At 35.8% G+C, this 24,387-nt stretch overlaps 1 protein-coding gene across 3 annotated transcripts in view; it reads right to left on the reverse strand.

Annotated features, from left to right (window-relative positions):
* The window catches only part of FNBP1L (formin binding protein 1 like), a 105,551-nt gene that overhangs the window by 51,265 nt on the left and 29,899 nt on the right, over positions 1 to 24,387 (reverse strand). For all 3 annotated transcript variants that reach the window (XM_080800903.1, XM_080800902.1, XM_080800904.1), the window contains exon 2: positions 5,799 to 5,914. In XM_080800903.1, coding sequence (XP_080657029.1) covers positions 5,799 to 5,914 — 116 coding nt within the window. The remainder of the gene's footprint in view (positions 1 to 5,798; positions 5,915 to 24,387) is intronic.

Raw genomic sequence — 24,387 nt, forward strand, 5'->3', positions numbered from 1 at the left:
AAGGATAGGAGAAGAATGCCAATGATCAAAAAACTATCAAAAAGCTAAATTATGCTAATGATAACTACATGAAGTCCAATCCAAACGTATCAAGAAAATACAGTAATGCGACATTAAAGAAAAGGCTCTCCAGCTGTCATGGTGTTTGCTCTCTAAGTCATCAGGAGAAAAGAGCTGAGAGTTAAGGAAAATATTAAAGGCAAGACTCAGAGAGAACTAAAGTAACATTATGCTATCCCTCACACCAATTTATAACAGGTTATGGGAACAATAAAAGTAAAAGTATTATTTATCTTAAATTCTCATAATTAAAAAAACATTTTTGCATGAAATTTAAAAAACACCCAGAAGTATTCTTTTCTTTAAAGATTTCTATTTATGAGAGAGAGAGAGAGAAAGAGCAAGAGAGAAAAGCACAATCAGGGAGAGGGGCAGGAAGAGAGGGAGAAGCAGCCTCCCTGGTGAATAGGGAGCCCAGCAGATGAGGGGCTCAGTACCAGGACCCTTAACTGACTGAGTCACCCAGGTGCCCTCAAAAGTATTCTTAACATCTGAAGAAGGAAATGAAAATAAACAGGGCTTCCTGAAAGTTTTTTTTTCCTTAATGAAAAAAATTCTCTTGAAAGGAAGAAGGACTTCTAAGGTGTTAACCTTTTTTTCCCAACCTATCCTTATCTTTATGGAAAACACACAACTAGACCTAAATTTATGAAGTGCATAATTTAACTTACATTTTAATCAAATTTCTGTTACCTGTAACATTATAAGTAGATGTGTTAGTTGTAAAGACTATGTTATATAGTTTTTAAATAATTTATTATACTCTCTAGTAAAATACTCAAGATCCAAAGATGTGTCAGTGGTACTAGGCACTGGTGATAGGAAAAAAAAAATCCTCAGTAGAGAATTATTCATTTTCCCTCTGCTGAAGCAGCATGATGTACTATCAAGAGCCCAGACTTAGCAGCTAGTCTGAATCCAGCTAACTTTCTTCACCTCTCTGTAACTCAAGTTTCCTAAGCTTTAAAATAATACTGACATCTCACTGGGTTTTTATGAAAACAAAACATATTAGTATGTGTAAAAGCACTAGAGCAGTGCTGACACATTAAATGCTACATAAGTGTTCAGTAAATACAGAAAAAAGTGCTTGCTCTGTGCCAGGCACTGCTCTAGAAGCAGTACAAAGAACAAACAAAAATCTCTTTCCTTTGCAAAGTTTACATTTATTTTTTAAAATACCTTATTTACTTATTTGAGAGAGTGAGAGAGCACTGGCAGGAGGGAGCAGAAGAGGGAGGAGGAGAATCAAGGTCCCTGCTGAGTAGGGAGTCTGAGACTTGGCTGGATCCCAGGACCCCAGGATCATGACCTGAGTCAAAGGTAGACACTTAACCAACTGAGTCATCCAGGCACCCTGGGAAGTTTACATTTAATAAGTAGGTCATGATATTTTAGAATTAAGAAGCACAATTATTTAGCCAATAAATCATCCAATACAGACACTGAGATATATGTATTCAGGAAAGCTGAGTGATTACTGGAGATCGATAGAAATCAAAGAATTTCCACAGGATCTAATTCTATGAAGAAAATTCATCTAAACCCCAAAATATGGGGAATAGTTCTTCCTGCCTCTATCCAAATGGCACTGTTAGGGTTTACTACATTAAGCAGTTAATCAAAAACTCAGAAGAGACCAAAGCAGTAGAGAGTTAAACAACAGCTAACCAAAGAATAAAAGTAACCTCCACTTTAGATGCACCTGGGTGGCTCAGTCGGTTAAGTGTGGATTCTTGGTTTTGACACAGGTCAAGATCCCAGGGTCATGAGACTGAGCCCCACTAGGGCTCGGTGCTCAGCAGGGAATCTGCTTGAGAGTCTCTCTCCATCCACCCCTCCCCATGCCCCCCTCTCGCACATGTTCTCTCTAAAATAAATAAATCAAAAATAATAATAAAGTAGGGGCACCTGGGTAGCTCACAGTGGGTTAAGCCTCTGCCTTTGGCTCAGGTCATGGTCTCAGGGTCCTGGGATTGAACCCCACATCCAGCTCTCTGCTCAGCAGGGAGCCTGCTTCCCCCTCTCCCTCTGACTGCCTCTCTGCCTACTCGTGATCTCTCTCTCTCTGTCAAATAAACTTAAAAAAATAATAATAATTAAAGTAATCTCAGGGCACCAGCTTGGCTCCATGGGTTGTGTGTGTGCCTTCGGCTAGGTCATGATCCCAGGGTCCTGGGATGGAGCCCCATGTGGGGCTCAGTGCTCGGTGGGGAGCATGCTGCTGCTTCTTCCTCTGCCTGCCACTCCCCCTACTTGTGCTCTCTCATATGCGTTCTCTCTCAAATAAATAAATAAAATCTTTTTTTTTTTTTAAAAAAAGATAGAGTAATCTCCACTTTCACCAAATCAGTACTAAGATGAGCTCTCTGGGTTCTTGAGAGACTAAACAAAGTGACAAAGAAATAGAAAATTCTGATAAAGAGGCATGAGAAAGTAAAGACTAAATAGAAAATAAAAACCAGTTTTATTTGGATTATTTAGTATCTAAGCCTACCCTAAATACTTGGGACAGCTCTTAGTAGAACAACCTCATCGCAACGATGTACATGACAAAAACTCTAGAATGGACAGAAAGCACTTTGTACAAGGTCCAGCATATGACCAGAAATCCTAATTTCTTTTATTTACTTATTTATTTATTTATTTATTTGACAGAGAGAGAGAGAGAGAGAGAGAACACACAAGCAGGCAGAGCAGGGGGAGAGAGAAGGGCAGAGAGGGGGAGGGAGAAGCAGACTCTCTGTGGAGCAGGGAGCCCAACATGGGGCTCAATCCCAGAACCCTGGGATCATGACCCGAGCTGAAGGCAGCTGCTTAACCAACTGAGCCACCCAGGTGCCCCCAGAGAACCTAATTTCCAAACTAAACTGAAATACAGACCACTTAATTATTTATTCATTCAAATTATAATCACCCAGCTCTCAAAGTACCAGCTTATGCTGGCCAGGCTTGGCACTGATACAGAACATTAGAGCAAAAGGAATTTGGAGATTTCTGTTCTAGTTAAAATAAAAGTAGCTTTAAGTTCTGTCGTCCAATCTATTTCTCTTCCGGTATACCACACTGCCCCATTTGAACCAAAAAGGAATGGTCTGGGGTGGAAGTAGGGGAATATAATTTCATAGAGCAATCTCTATGATGGAACTTAATATTGTAATTTTAATCATTACTAGAAAAAAATAAAATGGAGCACCTGGTTGGCACAGCTGGTTAAGCATCCAACTCTTGGTTTCAGCTCAAGTCATGATCTCAGGGTCCTGAGATCAAGCCTTGCATCAGGCTTCACGCTCAGTGTGCCCCTGCCCCCCCAATGCTCGTACCCTCTCACTCACTCACTCTCTCAAAAAATAAATCTTAAAAAATAAATAAATAATATAAAATGATACATACCTATCATGTCAGCTTCTTTTACTAAACAAATTTTAATCTCTGCCATACAAATAGTGTAAGTTTATTAAAAGAATGACCAACTTCAGTTTTTTATGCCCTGCTAACCAAAAATCATCTTACAAGCAATCATCATATATCATCAATTAAAATGGTTTGATTATCTCTGTCTCCATGAGTGGATAGATGCTTTATTTTCTATTTATTCCTATCCTCAAACCACTACCAAAATCAATCAATACCAAAAATCAAAATAAAGTTAAACCAGAACCATCAAAACAGGCAAAAGGGGAAAAGAAAATAAACTGAAGGTACTAAAGACTGACAAATTTTAATCTTACAACATATCTAAAATGTAAATGTACAACAGTCTGAATATAGTTATTTAGGAGGAAAAAAAGGCTGCCCCACTATGAAAGATACTGTCTTCTGTAGCAGCAAAACAGGAGGGAGTTAACCAAAAGAATTTTTCCCATTAAAGAAGAGGAAATAAACAAGGCAAACTTCTTCCCTTTGGACAAGCAGATACTATAAAGAGCAGCTGATAATTCAATCATTTACTAAGTATTCAGCCAAAGGAGCAAATCTCAATGTAGGAGGAGGGAAGGGAGTAGTGGTCTCAAGTTACACGTGCCTCCTCCCAATTCTTCCTTACTGGAATTCCTCAGCACCTTCCAATAAAATCCTGCCTTTATTGAAAATCACAACTCCTGGAGAGCCACTGTTAAAATGGAAATGTGCCAAATTTCTTTAGTATGCTGGGACAGAAGAAAGATGCAAATCACTGACCTACAGCATCTATACATAATAAAGCCTACTTTCTCACTATAAAATTTTATTTTTCATATCATGTAATTGTGGGTTCCAGCCACCCTTGCTTCAATGAAGTGGTGTTCAAATCAATTTTGACAAGAGAAAATTATAATGGTTATTATCATTATCATATTCAGCCACAAAACAGAAAGGCAAAGAAATCTGCAATTAGTCCTATTACTCTAGTTCAACCTTGGCCTTCCCTGAAACCCTTGAGTCCAGAGATTCCAAACTGCTGAAGTTTACTTTATAAATTACCAATTTTTATTTTAGTATTTGTGACAGACTTTTCTTTTGAATATATCTTCTTAGCTTAAGAACAAGTGTTTTAAACTATAAAAATAATATATAATCATTGAAAAACCTTCAGTAATTCAAAAATCTAAGTAATAAGTGTTTTAAGTTCCTTCCCTTACCACCCCCCCCACTCCCATTCCCCAGGGATAACCACTGTAAAACAATGTGGGGTATATTCTAGATCTCTTCACAATACATACAATTTTTATATGTAACTGTATAAACAAACTTGAGCGAACAAGGAGATCTTGCTGTACATTCAGTTCTATGAAACTTGCTTTTTACACTGATGGACTGAATAGCCTTTTAAGTTGATCCTGCTACACACAATTTGTTTAAATTGCATATCCCATAGTATTTTTCATCATTTCCTTACTGACAAGGTACTTTTTGATATTGGAAATACGGTTTTCATTCTTTTTTATAATATATTAAACTTTTCCTTTATTGCCATTTCATACCACCATCATGGCATTGTCTCTATTTCTTCTCACTTCCACTGAAAAACTTGGAAACTTGGGGCACTTCGATGGCACAGTTGATTAAGGGACAACTCTTTGTTTCGGCTCAGGCCCTAATCTCAGGGTTGTGAGAGTGAGTCCTGTCCTGTGTTGGGCTCCACGCTCTGTGTAAAGTCGGCTTGAGATTCTCTCTCCCTCTGCCCCTCAAGCATCATTTTTATTAAGTTCTAGCAAAAACTGTCAAATTGTAGTCTAACAATGATTTTCCACTTGAACAAAATCTTAAGATAAATTCCATCCGTTTTAAGGCTAAAATTTTCCCTTTAAAACTATTATCTTCTAACACCTACTCCAACATCACTTTCATCAGTAATATATATCTAATTTTTGTTAGAAATGGAGCTCAACACACTTGATTTCCAAGTTATAGAAACTCTGAAGATCTGAGAAACTGAAGAAATCTTCAATGCTTCTGAAAGACTACTAAAGCAAAAAGTTACAGGGAAAAATTATATTACTCAGGTATTTCTTTTTCCTAGCATTTTGCTTCCTGATTTTAGGATTCTAAAATGCTTCTGGAATGATGTCTATTCATGATCTAGCTAGCCAATATTCCTTGTGGTACTAGCAATTATTCAATTAAATTGATGATTTAAAAAAATCAGTTACCTAATTCAATCAGATTCTGACCCAAAAAACCCCACAGAATTTACATTTATCTAATACTCAACTAAAGATGTAATTTCATTTCTGAGAACTGAAAAATCTTTAACTTACCTCAATTGTTTCGCATAGTTCTGTTCAATTTCTATCCTCTCTTTAACAAATTTGGCATATCTTTCCAGGAAGTCAATTCCCCATTGTGTATGCTTGTCTAAGCTGTCGAACTGATCCTGGAAAAGAAGGTGAAAACACACTGAAAAGTCTAAAATTTTATCCACAAATATTTTAATCAGCTTCTGATATTTATTCAGAAAAGCAGTGAGTTCTAAAAGGAAAAAAACCTAGGCTCTTCTGGTCTCTACCCACCTCATTATTTTAGATCTACAGAGAAACAGGTTATAAATGCTAAACTTCTTAACATAATTCACACAACTTTATGTCTAAACGCTTCTACGTATATGGTTTCCCCTAGATGCAACACCCTCCCCTAGTCACCTTTTTACAATTTACTCTTTCTTACTCCTCCCTTGAGATTTAGTTCAGGCACTATGGCTTCCAGAAAATGGTCCAAAATTCTCAGACTGGGTATGTTGGTCTTTCTCTGGGTCTTCAAGACTCCCAAAGGTTACGATCTTTTCCTTAAGTTCTTATTTAAATTCCAAATAATTAACGCACAGTGTAATTACTAGTTTCAGATATACAATAATTCAGCACTTCCATACATCACTCAATGCTCATCACAACAAGTGCGCTCCTAAATCCCCATATCACCTATTCCACCCACCCCCCACTCACCTCACTTCCAGTAACCATCAATTTGTTCTCTATGGTTAAAGGTCAGTTTCTAGGTTTGCCTTTCTCTCTCTCCCCCCGCCCCTTTTTCGCCTTTGCTTATTTTGTTTCTTAAATTCTACATGAGTGAAATCATATGGTATCTATCCTTCTCTGACTGACTTGTTTCACTTAGAATACTGTCTCCATCCATGTTGCTGCAAATGGCAAGATTTCGGTTTTTATGGCTTTTTTGTGTATGTGTACACATACACACCCCCACACCCCACATCTTCTTTACCCATTTATCAATGGATACTTGAGCTGTTTCCATAATTTGGCCACTGTAGATAACGCTGCTATAAACATCAGGTTTCATGTATCCTTTTGAATTAGTATTTTTGTATTCTTTGGGTATAAATTGCTGGGTCATAGGATACCTCTATTTTTGACTTTTTGAGGAAACGCCATACTGTTTTCCACAGTGGCTGCACCAGTTTAAATTCCCACAAACACTGCAAGAGGGTTCTGGGTTCCCTTTTCTCCACATGCTCGCCAACACCTATTGCTTCTTGGGTTGTTGATTTTAGCCATTCTGACAGATGTGAGGGGATAACCATAGTTTTGATTTGCATTTCCCTGATGATCACTGATTTTAAGCATCTCTTCATGTGTCTGTTGACCATCTGTAGCTCTTCTTTGGAAAAGATCTATTCACATCTTCTGCCCATTTTTCATTGGATTATTCATTTCTGGGGTGCTGAGATTTGTAAGTTCTTCATATATTTTGTATACTAACCGTTTATGGGATAGGTCATTTACAAATATCTTTTCCCATTCAGTAGGTTGCGTTTTAGTTTTGTTGGTTGTTTCCTTCACTGTGCAGAAGTTTAAAAATTACTATCTTATTTACTTGCCATACTCTGTTGAGGGCAGAAACCACGTATCATTCAACTCTGAACTCCAAAGTCACTAGGCCTGGCACTGTAGCAGGTACTCAATGAAGCTAAATAAAATCAAATATACTGAGGTTCAGATTCTGGGCTCTGCATTTACCAGATGTGGGCAAGTCACCATGGTTCTCTGAACTTTTGTCCATCTTAAAATGGGAGTCCCATCACACACCTCAATAGGGTTATGATGATGTTATTAAGTGTTCTACAATGCAGTAAACAAGAAACTAATACATCACAAAATATCACTGTCCTGCATAAGAACTCTTACAATCCTCAAGATACTCCTTTCTACCTGCTGCCTAAGAAACCATCATTTCCTATCCTTCAAGAATAATCTCCAGATTGACTAATAACTTGGTACTTTCTCCCTCTCCCGTATCGAAAGTCTATAATGTTGATAAATGTTCAAAAATCATCCCTTTCTATTATCTCTAACTGTTCTTCTTTTTCTAAATCACCTATGGTTTAACAGGATTCGTTATTTACAAATAAATCATCTACAAGTCTTTTTGCTTTTTATCCCTTCCCCTACCTTAAATCATTTTAAAATTCTACTTGTAAAGGTAAATTCTACCTAAATAGCACAGATAGAATTCATCTGGCTACCACAGTTTGGTATTACTACTCCAATTCTATTTTTCCATAAAAGTTTTTCATTATCATTTGGCTTCCAAAGTAGACTTGATAACAGCAAGAAAATGCACTGCCCAGTGAACTTAACTGGAATATTATTAAGATTTCCTATTATAAATTAAATTCCCTTTCAAACTAAAAAACTCTCAACAAAGAACTTTCCCCCAGAAAGGAAAAGTCTGAAGCTAAAGCAATCACCCTTCATTTTCCCAAAATGCTTCAAAGGCTTCTTCCCACCAGCTTCTTCATCGAATTTTACATTAATACTTCCTTATCTTCTAGATAAAATCTTCATTTTTTAAAACTACAGACCCTGTCAGTAAAAAAAAAAAAATCTAAACAAATACCCCTGTTGTGTTTATGAATTATATAACTGTACTAAATTATGTAATTGTGAAATCCATAAAAATAAAAATCTTAAAAAATGAAAATGAAGCAAATATTAGTTTTAAATGGTGTTTTTAAACTTATTTAACAAAGAAAAGTCTTTGGGCCATGACTTTTTAAAATACTAACAATTTTAGTGAGATCAATGAATTAAATATTCTTCATTATTTCTAAAATCTTGGTATAATACTTAACGGCAGGACACCTGGATGGCTCAGCTGGATTCTTGATTTCAGCTCAGGTCATGATCTCAGGTTGTGAAATCAAGCCCTGAGTGAGGCTCTGAGCTCACTGCAGTCTGCTTGTCCCTCTCTCTCCCCCTTTATCCTCCCCCCTCCTTGCCCACACACACACTCACATGCACTCTCTCTATAAAATAAATCTTAAAAACATATCAAAAAAAATTTAATGACTAAGAAATCTAAAACCCTAGTTCCAAACTGTGACATTTAGTTTTTAGTGGTTGTCATAGTTGGGGAAACAAAAAAATCTCACAAAAATCTAAAGATCTAAGTGGAAAAAATTCACTACTAACAATATCTTCCAAATCCTTTTCAACCCCATTCACCAATACACAACAGTTTGTGTTAAAATCTGGCTAATAAAGGTCCTTGACGTTAGGCTGTTAGTTTTACAAACTAATCAGAAAGCACTGGATCTTTATGTTTTTAACATGTAAGTTCAAACTCCACTGAAACTGTGATGTAATTTTGTGTGTCGATTTGGCTAGGCCAGGTTGCCCATATAATTTGGTCAAATATTGTCCTGGGTGTTTTTGTGAAGGCATTTTTGAGATGAGATTAATATTTAAATTGGTGAATTTATAATAAAACAGATTACTCTCTGTAATGTGGGTGGGCCTCATCCAATCAGTTGAAGGCCTTAACAGAACAAAGACAGACCTTCACCCTGCAAGAAGGGGTACTGCCAGCACACTGCCGTTGGGCTAGAACTGCAACTGGAATGCTTCCCTGGGCCGACCTTGCAGAGTTTGGACTTGCCAAACCTTTAAAATCATGTGACTGAATTCCCTATAAACCAATTAATCTAATTTTCTCTACACAAACACACGCACACACACACATACCTGTTGGTACTACAGATATAAAAATTGAAGGTACACACATCATTTTCAGCAACAAAATTATATAATGATATAAGGATTCCCAAACATTCATCATCAAAATGCTTTCGCCACAGCTCCAATTTCTTTGGAAAAGTAGTGATACACTCACAATTAAAATGTTTCTTATCTTGAAGGAACAGATTAAATTTTCTCAAAAATACTTGCTAAAAAGCACATTACTAACAGCCACTTATTAAAGAAATGGTTGGGGGTGCCTGGATGACTTAGTTAAGTGTCTGCCTTTGGCTCAGGCCATGATCCCAGGCTCCCTGCTCAGTGGGAATCTGTTTCTCCCTCCATCTTTTGCCCCTTCACCCCTGCTTGTGCTCTCTTTCACTCGCTAATAAATAAATAAAACCTTAAAAAAAATAAATGGTCAACAAATTTGAAACACCCAGGAGATAAGTACAGACCTGTGTGAAACAAATATTTTCAGTGGTCCCTCCCCATTTCATTTGGAGATACTGTAAAAAATCTATCTACTGTATTATAAAGGCATTGTTTTTCTAAACAATGACCATTTTTATAAATGACCATAATAAAAATATGCTGTAATATTCTGTGAACTTCTGACTTCATTTTTTTTTTTTGCTTAACAATAAATGAGGAAGTGAATAAATTACAACCATATCCCAATCTCCTTTTTAAAATTCTAGTCAATGTACTGCTGTTTCACTGGTTATATGATTTCTTCATAAAACACTGTTCAAATCATGTACTATTAAGAATAAATCTTCAACACATCTTTCCTTTAGCAGTTCACAAAAAAAGTACTTCTAAATACACTTTATTATTGAAACAATCAAAAAACATACACTGAAATATTAGAAACATCTCTACCTTAATTAAACTGTATAACCATGCTTTTGGCATGGTTTTTTCTAAAACATTTCTTTAGGAGTTTCTTCTAACAGTATCCTGTTGAGATCATTAGTTTGTCACCATGTTGGTTTACATATATTATATCACATTTTTACCACAAAACGAAGAGCAAGTACATTCCTAATAGCATGTTTTGACCACTAAGTCTGAAATCTGAAGAGGATTCCAGTACACTCATGTTCACAGGAGCATTATTCACAATAACCAAAAGGTAAAAACAACCTACATGTCCACTAATAGATAATCAATAAACCAATCGTGGTGTATATATACAGTGGAATATTACTCAGTCTTTAAAAGGATATCGTGACACTTTAACAGGGATAAGCCTTGAAGAAATTATGCTAAGTGAAATAATCCAGTCAGAACAAATATTGTGATTCCATTTATATGAATTACTTGGTCAAATTCAGAAAGTAGAAAGTAGTCAAATACAGAAAGTAGAAAGTAGTCAAATACAGAAAGTAGACACAGAAAGTAGAAATGTGGTTACCACGGGCTAAGGGGAGAATGGGGAGTTACTGTTTAATGAGTAGAGTTTAGGAAGATGAAAAAGGTTCTGGAAAAGGAGGATGGTGATGACTATACAACACCATGAATACACTTAATGTCAATAAATTGTACACTTAAAATAGTAAATGTTATCTGTATTTTACCATAATAAAAGGAGGGAGGCTTTCAAACATTTATCAGCAAATTCAGTGAAACTTAGTATACTTTTTTTTTTCCTTAGTATACTCTTGATCATGTTACTTTAAATATCACTAAGAAATTGCAGAGGTCACAATCTGCATTCTTATTTTTAAAACTCTTGCTTATTCTGATGGCTTCATCTTATTATCTGATTATTTTAAGACAAAATACATTCAGGGCAAGCTTCATTACTAACAGCAACAGATCAGTAGCCATATTTCAAATAATCTCATTATAGAAAACCATGTCTAGTCCATATGATTATGATACAGCCATTGTTATCTTTTTTCTTTAATAAACATTATTAATAACCACTGTTCATATTTGTTCTCAATATACTTAACATATAATTTCTGTATAGGGAACTTTAAGTCAAAGACAAATATTTAAAATGCTAGTAAAGTGTCATACTTCTTTTTTAGACAACATGTATAGAAATTCTAAGCTCTTTTCTCCTTATCTCAGTGGATCATCTTGTGTGCTCTACTTTGAAGACCCTTGAGCTTTAAATTATGCATTATCATCTGATCTATATCTAATTTGATCTATTTCTAATCTACTATATGGTCTTACTGCTTTTTGTTATCTTTACATTCTCTTGTATCCACAAAGAATTCTAGTTTTCTATTTTAGTTTATCACATTCCAAATTAAATGAAGAATACTGGTCCAAATTTACGTATCCCCCAGGTTTCTTTTAAGCTCCTTCAGGATTGTCAAAGAAAAATTAAATCATCTAAAGAATTTCATATCTAAGACTTATGTCAAACTGTTTTAAAAAGTTAAATGTCATTCCTATTTCCTCAAATACTCAAAATCATTTATGTTGTAATTCCACTTAACAGAACCTTGGACTATATATATTAACTCACCAAAAGGTATTTTTAGAGTTGGTCGCCATAACAAATGTATAAAAGCTCAATCAGAATATTAAGAAAGTATAGTAAAATTTTACTCTTCAGCTACTGAAGGTTAAGTTACAGTCTATAAAATCTTTTGATAAAATTTTTAATTTCTGATTTTTTAAATATTCAAAAATATCACTGGACAACTGTACAAGTAGAAAATTACAGCTAAATAACTGAGTTAATTATATTTAACTAGGATTTTCCTATACCTATTAAGTAAACAGATCCCAAATAAAGGCCAACTAAAAAATATACCAATCAGTATTAAAAGGCAGGATAAGGCAAGATATACACATTTGAAAGTGAAACAAAGTTCTGTTTTTTAACTGCTCTGGGGGAAAAAAGATCTGAATTGAAAAAACTATCTCTGAAAGACAGAAGACTTAAATAAAAAATTTTATATACTGTCACATATATACCCATATTATAAATGATATTTTGCCTCAGTCAGTCCACAAACTGTAAATAAGAATTTATGTCGGGGTACCTGGGTGGCTCAGTAGGTTAAGCCTCTGCCTTTGGCTCAGGTCATGATCTCAGGGTCCTGGGATTGACTCCCACAAAGGACCCTGTGCTCAGCAGGGAGCCTGCTTCCCTCTCTCTTTCTGTCTGCCTCTCTGCCTACTTGTGATCTCTGTCAAATAAATAAATAAAATCTTTAAAAAAAATTTTATGTCAAATATAGATTTAATGTTATGACACTTAAAATGAAGAAGAAACATTTTTTATTTTAAAGATAAATTTAATCCACTGAATAATGTATCTGGGTTTTAAACTAGACATATTAATTGCAATTAATTAAGAAACAGTATAAATATTACAGACTCCAAACATTTAAAAATGAGTGATTTAAATTCTAAAAGTGAGCGAAGAAAGTAATATAGCAATAGTCATACAAATTTTAAAAAGGCAAAGTAAATAGCAAGAGATCTAAACAAGATTCATGGTTGAAATGTTAAAACATTCAGTGAGCAAATGTTCATTTTACATTCTGTAATTTTACCATTTTACTTTTTCTCTAAGCAGAACTCAACAAAAACATCAATTATAAAACTGCCAAAGAACTTCGCCATAAAGTTGTCTCATTACTCTGAATCCAAGATACAGTAGATAACAAAGTATAAATTTATTTTTCATTTTTATATACCAGCTCCCAAACAATCATTTCAATCACTTCCTTTGTTAGCAATGATTTTAGCATTTTTATGGGATTTAATGACTTAAGAAATGTTAAAACCAGGGATTAATAACAAAATTAACTTCACCACACAGCCTAGAACATATAGAGGCTCTTACTTGCTGACTGAATAACCATTTAATTTGCATAGTACTTTTGAATTTACAAAGTGTTTTCACATGTATTATCCAATGTTACATACAAAACCCTTTTGGACAAGGCATTTTATAAACGAGGAAACCAAGTTTCTGAAATGAAGGAATTCAACCACTTTGACTCCGAAAACTTCATCTTCTTTCTACTATAACACACCATTGTTTGGTAAGTAAGTTTAGTAATTAATGTTTATTAGGAAATAATGGTTCCAGTCCTTGGTTTTACAAACATAAAAGCTGATGATAAAAAACAGAATACTTAAGTGATTTGCCCATAGCTGATTAGCAACCATAATGGGATGGGGCTAGAAAGATTATCTTCTAAAATCATTGCCAGTCTTATATTCTTAATAACCAAATGAGTAACTCTTATGAATATTGTTACTAAAAATGATGCATTTCTTTTACCAGAAGAGAAATGGTTTGAAAAAAATTCTGGGTCACTGGGGAGCTTTGAGCACCATGATAAGAACAAATTAAAAAATCTCAGTTAGAAACTGCCTAACACAAACACACACTGAATATTTAAACTCTCTTTACAAGATCCCTGGTTAGTTGTTCAGCCTTTTTTGCGTGGTCAGAACAACTCCAAAAGCATGAGAGAACATGGCTGGACATCAAGGAATGCTTTTTACTAACACAAAATAAAGCAGAAAACTCTTAATAAAAAAATAAGAATCGGGGATGCCTGGGTGGCTCAGTCAGTTAAGCTGCTGCCGTCAGCTCAGGTCATGATCTCAAGGTCCTGGGTTCGAGTCCCACACTGGGCCCCTTGCTCAACGGGGAGCCTGCTTCTCTCTCTGCCTGGCACTCTGCCTACCTGTGCTCGCTCGCGCTCTCTCTCTCTCTCTCTCTCTGTCCCTGACAAATAAATAAATAAATAAAATCTAAAAAAAAAAAAAGAAAGGAATCAATCCTAAAGCCTTATGGGTAACACCCTCAAATCCCTTTAGTTTCAAAGCCTGAGATCACATTTCTCCCCAGTCCATGCCAGCAAATACCTTGGACTATACAGTAGAAAATGTCTGGAAATGCTCAAAACAAACTAAAGAAATTAACCAGTATTCTGAAACCACCTATGGATTACAAACAAATAAAGTTATCAAAAGAGGCAATTTATCTTTATTCCCCCCATTCTCTCTACCTTTAGCATTGCTCTTATTTCTATGGATTTACTCTAGATTACTAAGAGTACAACTTCTTCCACCCCCTTGCTTTCATTAACCCCTCACTTCCTTTTCTAACACCTTCATCCTTACACAGCTTCTGTGAAATGTGCTCTCTCCCCTCAGTGGTATGCCCTAATTAAATGCTATCTCATATTTAAATTCAAGAAAACTATTACTTTCTGTTTCTTTCAAGTACTGTTTTTTAATTCTGTAAAATGTTTAAAGTTATTTTACATTATTCATTTGGGAACACAAGGAAAACACCCTAAATTAAAGTTGGTGTCACCCAACTAAATGTCCACACTATTCAGCATAAATCAAACGAATTATATGTTGCTCCAAGGTTCTATTGTATAGTAATGTAATAATAAATACTAAATTTACTCAGTCACCTTACTTTTATCTATAAAATTATAGCTTTAATGCAATTTAATTAAAAATAAGTATGCATTCCAAAGTGTTATAATTTTTTTCAGAAGTCACTATTTTATATTCAATCCCTGTTTTTCTAATTACTTTGACACAGCCTTGCATGCAAATGAAGTCCCAATAAAGTACTTTTGGTAAAGCACCAAGGGTCACGACTATTTAAAAAAAAAACTTTCTTCACTAAAAAGCAGAATAATGACTTTGTTGTCCTAGTTTGGGCTTACTCTATAGCTCTGACTTTCTGCCAAAGTTTCTCCAGCACTTCTGAATACCAAAGTACTACCAAAAACATTCTTAAGATCTAACACAACTGACTTTTCTCATTTTTGGATTCATATGAAACTAGAAACATTTTTTAGCCTCGTGGAACTAAAAAATCAATTTGTAATTCAGAAACAACTAATTCAGAAACAATCTACCCCCAAAGTAAACAGGAATATTTTAATTTTAAATAAACTTAATTATTTGATTTGTTTCCTTGTGGTTTTAATGGGTGGTTTGTTGTTGTTGTTTTTTAAGATTAATTTATTTGAGTGAGAGAGAGCAAATGGGTGGGAAACGGAGAGGGGAGAAAGAAAATCCTCAAGCAGACTCCCCACCGAGCAAGGAGCCTGATGCAGTGCTCAATCCCAGGACCCTAAGATCATGACCTGAGCCGAAATCAAGAGTTAGCCACTTAACTGACTGAGCCACCCAGGTGCCCCTGTTCTTTAAAATACGGATGCAAACTTGTGTATATGGAAAACTTACCTATTACCTTTTAATTTTCAACTAAATTTTAAATTATGCTTTCAGTAACTTCAAAATCTATACAGATAATCCTTCCAATACCCTAGTGCACATTATTTGACTTCTTACTTCTCTTCCTACTACTTTCTCTTCCACTCTATCTCAGCAACACATTCCAATGGTCATCCCCATTGTTATTAGCAATAACTATACACATCTCCTCCTCCAATAAATTTCAAGACTTTAATTCTCAGATGGTCCATCCTCTCTGCCAACTCACAAACTCCAGTACTCCAAAGCCAATAACTTTTGGTTGTTTTTTTTGTTATTGTTTTTGTTTTTTTAAAGTAAGCTCTACACCCAACATGGGGCTTGAACTCACTACCGGGAAATCAAGAATCACATGTTCTACTGACTGAGCCAGCCAAGTGCCCCAGGGCCAGTAATTTTTGACCCCACAGAGACTTCAATCCACTGATTCTGACAATTTCTACTGCCCATCCCCCTCCTGTCTGCATTTCCATCTTGACACAGCCTGGATGCCATAAGCCATCACTGTAATCACTCCATCCAAATAGCTTCAACTGTCTGCCCTCTCTTGCTTTGCCAAATTTCAACACTGTTTTTTTTTTTAAAGATTTTGTTTATTTATTTGACAGAGGGAGATCACAAGTAGGCAGAGAAGCAGGCAGAGAGAGGAGGAAGCAGGCTCCCCGCTGAGCAGAGAACCTGATACGGGGCTCGATCCCAGGACCCTGGGATCATGACCTGAGCCGAAAGCAGAGGCCTTAACCCACTGAGCCACCGAGGCACCCCTCAACACTGGTTTTATACTTAACTCTTTACCAATCCTTCCTCGTGCTGCTGGGAAAAGGTGGGATGGGAAGGAAGGACAGACAGACAAGGCAGAGGAACCAACCAACCAACCACACTGACTGGTCATCCTTTGAAATGTGTGCTTACCTAACTCAAAAGGCTTAAATACTACTTAGCCTGAACCCATTCACCATCCCATTATCCCAGCCAACTATCTTATACCCTTTCAGTTTAAATTTACACCACTTCCTATCCATTTCTCTTTCAGCCAATAATCTTGCTTCCTACCTGACTAAAAGACGCAATCAGAAGATAATTCCTCATTCTCCAACTCTATTTTTACCATGAACACATATGTGCTTTTATTCTGCCCTCCTGCTTATTACTTTGGATACACTATCCACAACCTTAGTGCTTCTGCCTACCTGAAGAATGAGTGCAATTTCAGGTTTAGTTGTTAAAATGTTTAAGACCCTGAGCCTACATATGCTTGATGTATTTTAGAAGAGTAAGAAGCTGAATAAGCAAGCTACAGATGAATGAATATAGGGAAAAGTAGAAGCTAAAATGGGAAATGTATGGGGTCAGAATTGCACAAGCTCTACCTTCCACCATAAGGACATGGGCTTTAACACTGATTGAGATGAAAACACATTGGAGGTTCTTGAGCATACGCCTGACATGACAGGACTCAGATCCTTAAACAGATCACTCTGGCTTCTATGTTGATTTTTTTTTTTTTTAAGATTCTATTTACTTGACAGACAGAGATCACAAGTAGGCAGAGAGGCAGGCAGAGAAAGGAGGAAGCAGGCTCCCTGCTGAGCAGAGAGTGGGATGCGGGCCTTGATCCCAGGACCCCGGGATCATGACCTGAGCCGAAGGCAGAGGCTTTAACACACCAAGCCACCCAGGCGCCCCATCTATGTTGATTTAAAAAAAAAAAAAAAAAAAAAGATTCAGGGCAAGGGAGACTTTTGGGGAAGGCTACTGCAATAATCCAGACCAGAGATCAGATTAGCCTGTACCAGGGTGGAAGAGCAGAGTGAAAAGTGGTAAGATTTTGGATATATTCTGAAGGCAGTGGCGACAAAATTTTTTGATGTTTTCAGTGTGGGTTGTGAAAGACAGACATCAATTTTGGGCACCATGATCTAGAAGGATGAATTTGCTTTGAACTAAACAGGCAATTAAGTAAACAAGTCTGGTCAAGGGAAAGACAAAAGTTTTGGTTTTAAACAGTTAAGTCTGTGATATTCTTAGACATCCAAGATATGCTGAGTAGGCAGTTAAATACCTATTACCTAGAATTCAACAGAAGTGGTCCCCATCAAGACAGATGGTAAAACATGAACCTGAATTCAAAAAGGCTGAAGTCATACCGTGCATCTTTTCCAATCACAATGCTATGAAACTAGCTATCCACCATAAGAAAAAAATCTGGAAAGAACACAAATATAGGGAGATTGAATAACATGCTACTAAACAATGAATGGGTCAACCAAGATATCAGGAGGAAATTAAAAAATACACGGAGACAAATGAAAATGAAAACACAACATTCCAAATCTTTGGGATGCAGCAAAAGCTGTTCGAAGAGGAAAGTTTACAGCAATACAGGCCTACCTCAAGAAGTGAGAAAAATCTAAAACAACCTAACCTTACACCTAAAGGAGCTAGACAAAGAAGAATGAACAAAACCTAAGACCACTAAAAGGAAAAAAATAATAAATATTAGAAAAGGAATAAATGATATGGTAACTGAAACAACAAACAGATCAATGAAACCAGGAGCTGGGTCTCTGAAAAGATCAAGAAAATTGATAAAACTTTAGCCAGACTCATCAAAGGGGAAAAAAAAAAGAGAAAGAACTCAAATTGTACACAATACAAAATCAGAAATGAAAGAGAATAACAACAACACAACTATAAATAAGAGATTATCATGAAAAATTTATGCCAACAAATTAGACCGCTAGAAAAAAATGGATAAATTCCTAGAAATACACAAGCTCCCAAGACTAAATCAGTAAGAAACAGAAAATTTAAACAGAGCAACCACCACCAATGAAATTGAATCAGTAATCAAAGAACTCCCAACAAACAAAAGGCCAGGACAAGATGGTTTCACAGGTAAATTCTAGCAAAATTTCTTTGAATGAATTAAAAAGAGTTAATACCTATTCTTCTCAAACCATCCCAAAAAAGAAAGAAGGAACCCTTCCAAATTTATTTTATGAAGACAGCATTACTCTGATACCAAAACCAGATAAAGACACTACCAAAAAGAGAACTACAGGCCAGTATCTCTCATGAACATAGATGCAAAAAACCTCAACAAACTACTACACCAAACAAAATTCAACAAATATATTTAAAATATCATTCACCATGGCCAAGTACAATTACTTCCTGGACTGCAAGGGTAGTTCAGTATTTGCAAACCAATCAACACGACACATTCACATCAGAATAAAGGATAAATACCATACTATCATCTCAGTAGATGCAGAAAAAGCATTTGACAAAGTACAATAACCATTCATGATAAAAAACCCTCAAGGATGTAGGTTTAAAGAGAACATATCTCAATATAATAATAGCCATATATGAAAATCCCACAGCTAACATCATACTCGATGGTAAAAAAACTGAGAGTTTGGGGTGCCTGGGTGGCTCAGTGGGTTAAAGCCTCTGCCTTCAGCTCAGGTCGTGATCCCAGGATCCTGGGATCCAGCCCCATGTCGGGCTCTCTGCTCAGCGGGGAGCCTGCTTCCTCTCTCTCTGCCTGCCTTCCTGCCTACTTGTGATCTCTGTCAAATAAATAAATAAAATCTTTAAAAAAAAAAAAAAAACAAAACAAAACTGAGGGTTTTTCCCCCTAAGATCAGGAACAAGACATAGATGTCTACTCTCACCACTTTTATTCAACATAGTACTGGAAGTCCTAGCCACAGCAATCAGACAAGAAAAAGGAATAAAAGGCACTCAAAATGGTAAGGGAGAAGTAAAACTGTCAACATTTGCAGATGACAGGATACTGTGTATTAAAAACCCTAGACTCCACCAAAAACCTACTGGAACTGAAAAATGAATTCATTAAGGTCGCAGTATACAAAATCAATATACACAAATTCATTACATTTAGATACATTAATAATGAAGCAGTAGAAAAACAAAACAAAACAAACAAACAAAAAACCCTCCATTTACAGTTGCACCAGGAATTAAGTTTAACCAGGGAGGTGAAAAACCTGTATTCTGGAAATTATAAAACACTGATGAAAGAAACTGAACATGACACAAATGGAAAGATAGTCCATGCTTTATAATAATGCATCTAATATAATAATTTTAAAATGTCCATACTACCCCACCCAAAGCAATCTACAGATTCAATGCAATCCCTATCAAAATACCAACAGCTTTTTTTCATGTAACTTTAACAAATAATTCTAAAATTTGTATGGAACCACAAAAGACCCTGAATAGCCAAAGCAATTTTGAAAAAGAAAAAACGAAAGTATCACAATTTCAGACTTAAAGTTATATTACAAAGCTGTAGTAATCAGTATGGTACTGGCACAAAAACAGACCCACAGATCAACAGAACAGAAAGCCCAGAAATATACCCACAATTATATGGTCAATTAATCTTTAGGAGGTGGCAAGAATATGCATCAGGAAAAAAGACAGTCTCTTCAACAAATGGTGTAGGAAAAACTGGTCAGCTACATGCAAAAGAATGAAACTGGACCACTTACTTAAACCATACACAAATATAAACTCAAAATGGATTAAAGACCTAAATGTGAGACCTAAAACCACAAAAATCCTTGAAGAGAGTACAGGCAAAAATTTCTGACACTGGCCACAACAACTTCTTTCTAGATATATCTTCTGAGGCAAGGGAAACAAAATTAAAAATATACTATTGGGACTATATCAAAATAAAAAACTTCTGCACAGTGAAGGAAGCAATCAAGGAAACTAAAAGGCAACCTACTGAATCGGAGAAGATATTTGCAAATGATGTATCTGACAAAGAGTATCCAAAATATAAAAAGAACTTAAAATAACACCAAAAAATAAAATAATCTAATTAAAAATAGGCAGAAGACATGAACAGACATTTCTCCAAAGAAGACATCCAGATGGCAAACAGAAACATGAAAAGATGCTCAATGGCACTCATCATCAGGGAAATGCAAATCAAAGCCACAAATGAGATATTACCTCACACCTACCTAAATTACTAAAATCAAAACACAAGAAAAACAAGTGTTGGGGCGCCTGGGTGGCTCAGTGGTTTAAGCCGCTGCCTTCGGCTCAGGTCATGATCTCAGGGTCCTGGGATCGAGTCCCGCATCGGGCTCTCTGCTCGGCAGGGAGCCTGCTTCCCTCTCACTCTCTCTGCCTGCCTCTGCCTACTTGTGATCTCTCTCTCTCTGTCAAATAAATAAATAAAATCTTTAAAAAAAAAAAAAAAAAAGAAAAACAAGTGTTGGTGAGGACGTGAAGAAAAAGGAATCCTCATGCACGGCTGGTGGGAATGTAAACCAGTACAGCCACTATGGAAAACTATGTGGAGGTGCCTCAAAAAATTAAAAATAGAATTACTATATAATCCAGTAATTCCACTTTGGGTATTTACCCAAAGAGTACAAAAATATTAATTTGAAAAGACATATGCACCCTTATGTTTACTGCAGCATTATTTGCAACAGTTAAATTATGGAAGAAGCCCAACTGTCCACTGATGAATGGATAAACTGTTGTGGTGTGTACACACACACACACACACACAAATGATTATTCAGTCTAAAAGATTGAAAATTTTGCCATCTGTAACAAAATGGATGGATCTAAAGGGTAAAATGCTCAATGAAATAGGTCAATAAAAGACAAATGATTTCACTCATAAATGGAATTTAAGGAACAAAACGAACAAAGAATAAGAGACACAACAAAAAAAAAGACTCTTTAATATAGAAAACTGATGGTTACCACAGGGTTTGGTAGGTGAAGGGAATGGGAGAAATAGTTGAAGCTCCCTGATAATGAGCTTATCATGATAAGCACTGAGTAATGTACGGAACTGCTGAATCACTATACTGTATACCTGAAAACAATATACCACTATATGTTAATTATACCAGAATTAAAATTTAAAAAATTAAAAGTGGCCATCAGAAAGAAAAACATCTGGTAATTTCTGAATAATTTACCATGTGCACAAAGGAAGCAAATGATAGGATTCTTTGGTAAGTCACACTTGAAGGGTTTAAGTTACAATTTTTTTATATTATGTTAGTCACCATACAGTACATCATTATAAGCTACAAATTTCTAAAGAGCACATACAAAACTTGATACAAAATATTTTCAGAAAAGTGACAAAATTTTATGGGGCACCTGGGTGGCTCAGTGGGTTAAAGCCTCTGCCTTCGGCTCAGGTCATGATCCCAGGGTCCTGGGATGGAGAACCGCAGCGGGCTCTCTGCTCAGCGGGGAGCCTGCTTCCCTCTGCCTGCCTCTCTGCCTACTTGTGATCTCTGTCTATGAAATAAAATCTTAAAAAAAAAAAAAAAGTGACAAAATTTTAAAATCCCTAACCTATATACTTCTAAAATAACCAAATTCAGAAAAGCATGTAACTCTTGATTTAGGGTCGTGAGTTTGAGCCTCACACTGGGTAGAGATCACCAAAAACAAAAACAAAACCCACCAAGAAATGAGAAATAAAATAACCGATACACAAAATTCCTCCTTTCTCTGAATACCCAAATCTAAGGTACAGCTTATGCAGTACATTTTTTCCGATTATATATTTTCCTTCTTATTGCAAAATATACCCAACATGCAAAAGAATGTATGCAATGAATATGTAGTTTAACTTTTTTTTTTTTTAAAGATTTTATTTATTTATTTCAGAGAGAGCGAGTAAGAGAGAACATGAGAGGGGAGATGGTCAGAGGGAGAAGCACACTCCCCACGGAGTTGGGAACCCAGTGTGGGACTTGATGCCGGGACTCCGGGATCATGACCTGAGCCGAAGGCAGCTGGTTTATCAACTGAGCCACCCAGGTGTCCCTCCAAATGATAACGAATATGTAGTTTCTACTAGGAAAACATTTTCAAAATTTATTTAATACTAAAATACTAATTTTAATATCAATACCAATATTATTTTGGCACCATTTACAATAGAAACATTTGTTTTAATACCAGTATTCTGAAGTGTTCACTATATAACTCCTTAAAAAAAAAAGGCGAAAAAAAATCAGTGAAACTAAAGCATTTAAAATATAGACTATGGGGGGCACCTGGGTAGCTCAGTTGCTTAAAGGTGGTGAAATCAAGGCCCACATCTCACTCCATGCGTTGCCTGCTTGAGATTCTTCTTCCTCTCTTTCACCCTTTGCCTCTCTTCCCTGCATGTGCATGCTTTCCCTCTCTCTAAAATAAAAATTTTTTTTAAAAATTAAAATATAGACTACAAATATATTTTTATAAATACAACACTAAACATCACAAAATGGCAGCTTTCACAAATTTACAAAACAATGTAAAACACATGGTTATTTTTAACATAAACTAGCATATTTAATAAAAATATTCTAAAATAAACTGAACAGTACATAAACTGATGATCATTTAATTATGACACCTGAAGATAAAATTTCATTTGACATTTTTAAAGTAATCTTTCATTGAAAGAGCCAATAGCATTTTTTTGTTGTGTATATTTTTATGCATTTTTCCAGCTGCTGATACACTTTCTACCTGAAGACAGCAATGAAGAGATAGTTACAAGCTACCACCACATATCCACCACATATTTTCCTGTGATGCTTTAATCTTCAAGTAATCTCACCTCTTGAATAGCTTTTGAGAAAATCTTTTGAACTGTCTTTTGTTTCAACAGGAACTAAAATCGTTTTTACTGTTAGAAAAGTTATAGCTTTTACTTCAAAGGAACATTTGTAGATTGGTGTTTATCTCCTTTAGTTTCATCATGTAGAGATGGAGGTTCCAACACATTTATCTATACATCATTTTAGTTCTTTCATGCTCATAATCTCTGAATTAAATTACAATTATTCTTGCTACAGAGTTACACTTTATCAATTATTTTCAACTTCTTCTTGAAAATTATGTAATTATAGAATACTTACCTTTGTTTAATCTGAAATTCTAATGCAGAGTACATAAATAACTACCTGGCTACATCTCAAGATGCAAATGATTCATATTTTTTAGATTCCAAAGCAACTGTATTATACTAACAAAAATAGTGGCAAATCAATGCATTAAAATAGCACATGATATATCGGACCAAACATCAATACATCAATAACTATACACAAATAGACTACTAATGTTTCCAGTGTTCACTTAAAGCATTTATTCAGCTTTCAGTAGACTACAAGCTCTAAATGCAGGATCTATTTATAATTCTTTGCATCTCCTGCCCAGAGCAGTTTTTTTTTTTTTTTAAAGATTTTACTGATTTATTTGAGAGAGAGAGAGAATGAGTATACATGAGTACAGGGGGAAGAGGGGGACAGACAGAGAGGGACACGCAGGCTCCTGGATGAGTGCGGAGTCCAACGCGGGGCTCCACACAGAGCTGGATCCCGGGACCCCCAAGATCATGACCTGAGCCAAAGTTAGACGCTTAGCCCGCTGAGCCACCCAGGTGCCCCCCACCCAGACTAGTATTATTTAGTAGCTCTTGACCTCTGAACCTCAGGTTCCACAACTGTAAAACTGGTATAAAATTACAGGACTCCAAAATGAGACCACTAAATAATATAAAGCATTCAACACAGTGCTTGGCACTGGTGTCTATTATTACTCATTTATTCAA

Source organism: Martes martes (assembly GCF_963455335.1).
Source record: "Martes martes genome assembly, chromosome: 4".
Lineage (NCBI taxonomy): Eukaryota > Metazoa > Chordata > Mammalia > Carnivora > Mustelidae > Martes > Martes martes.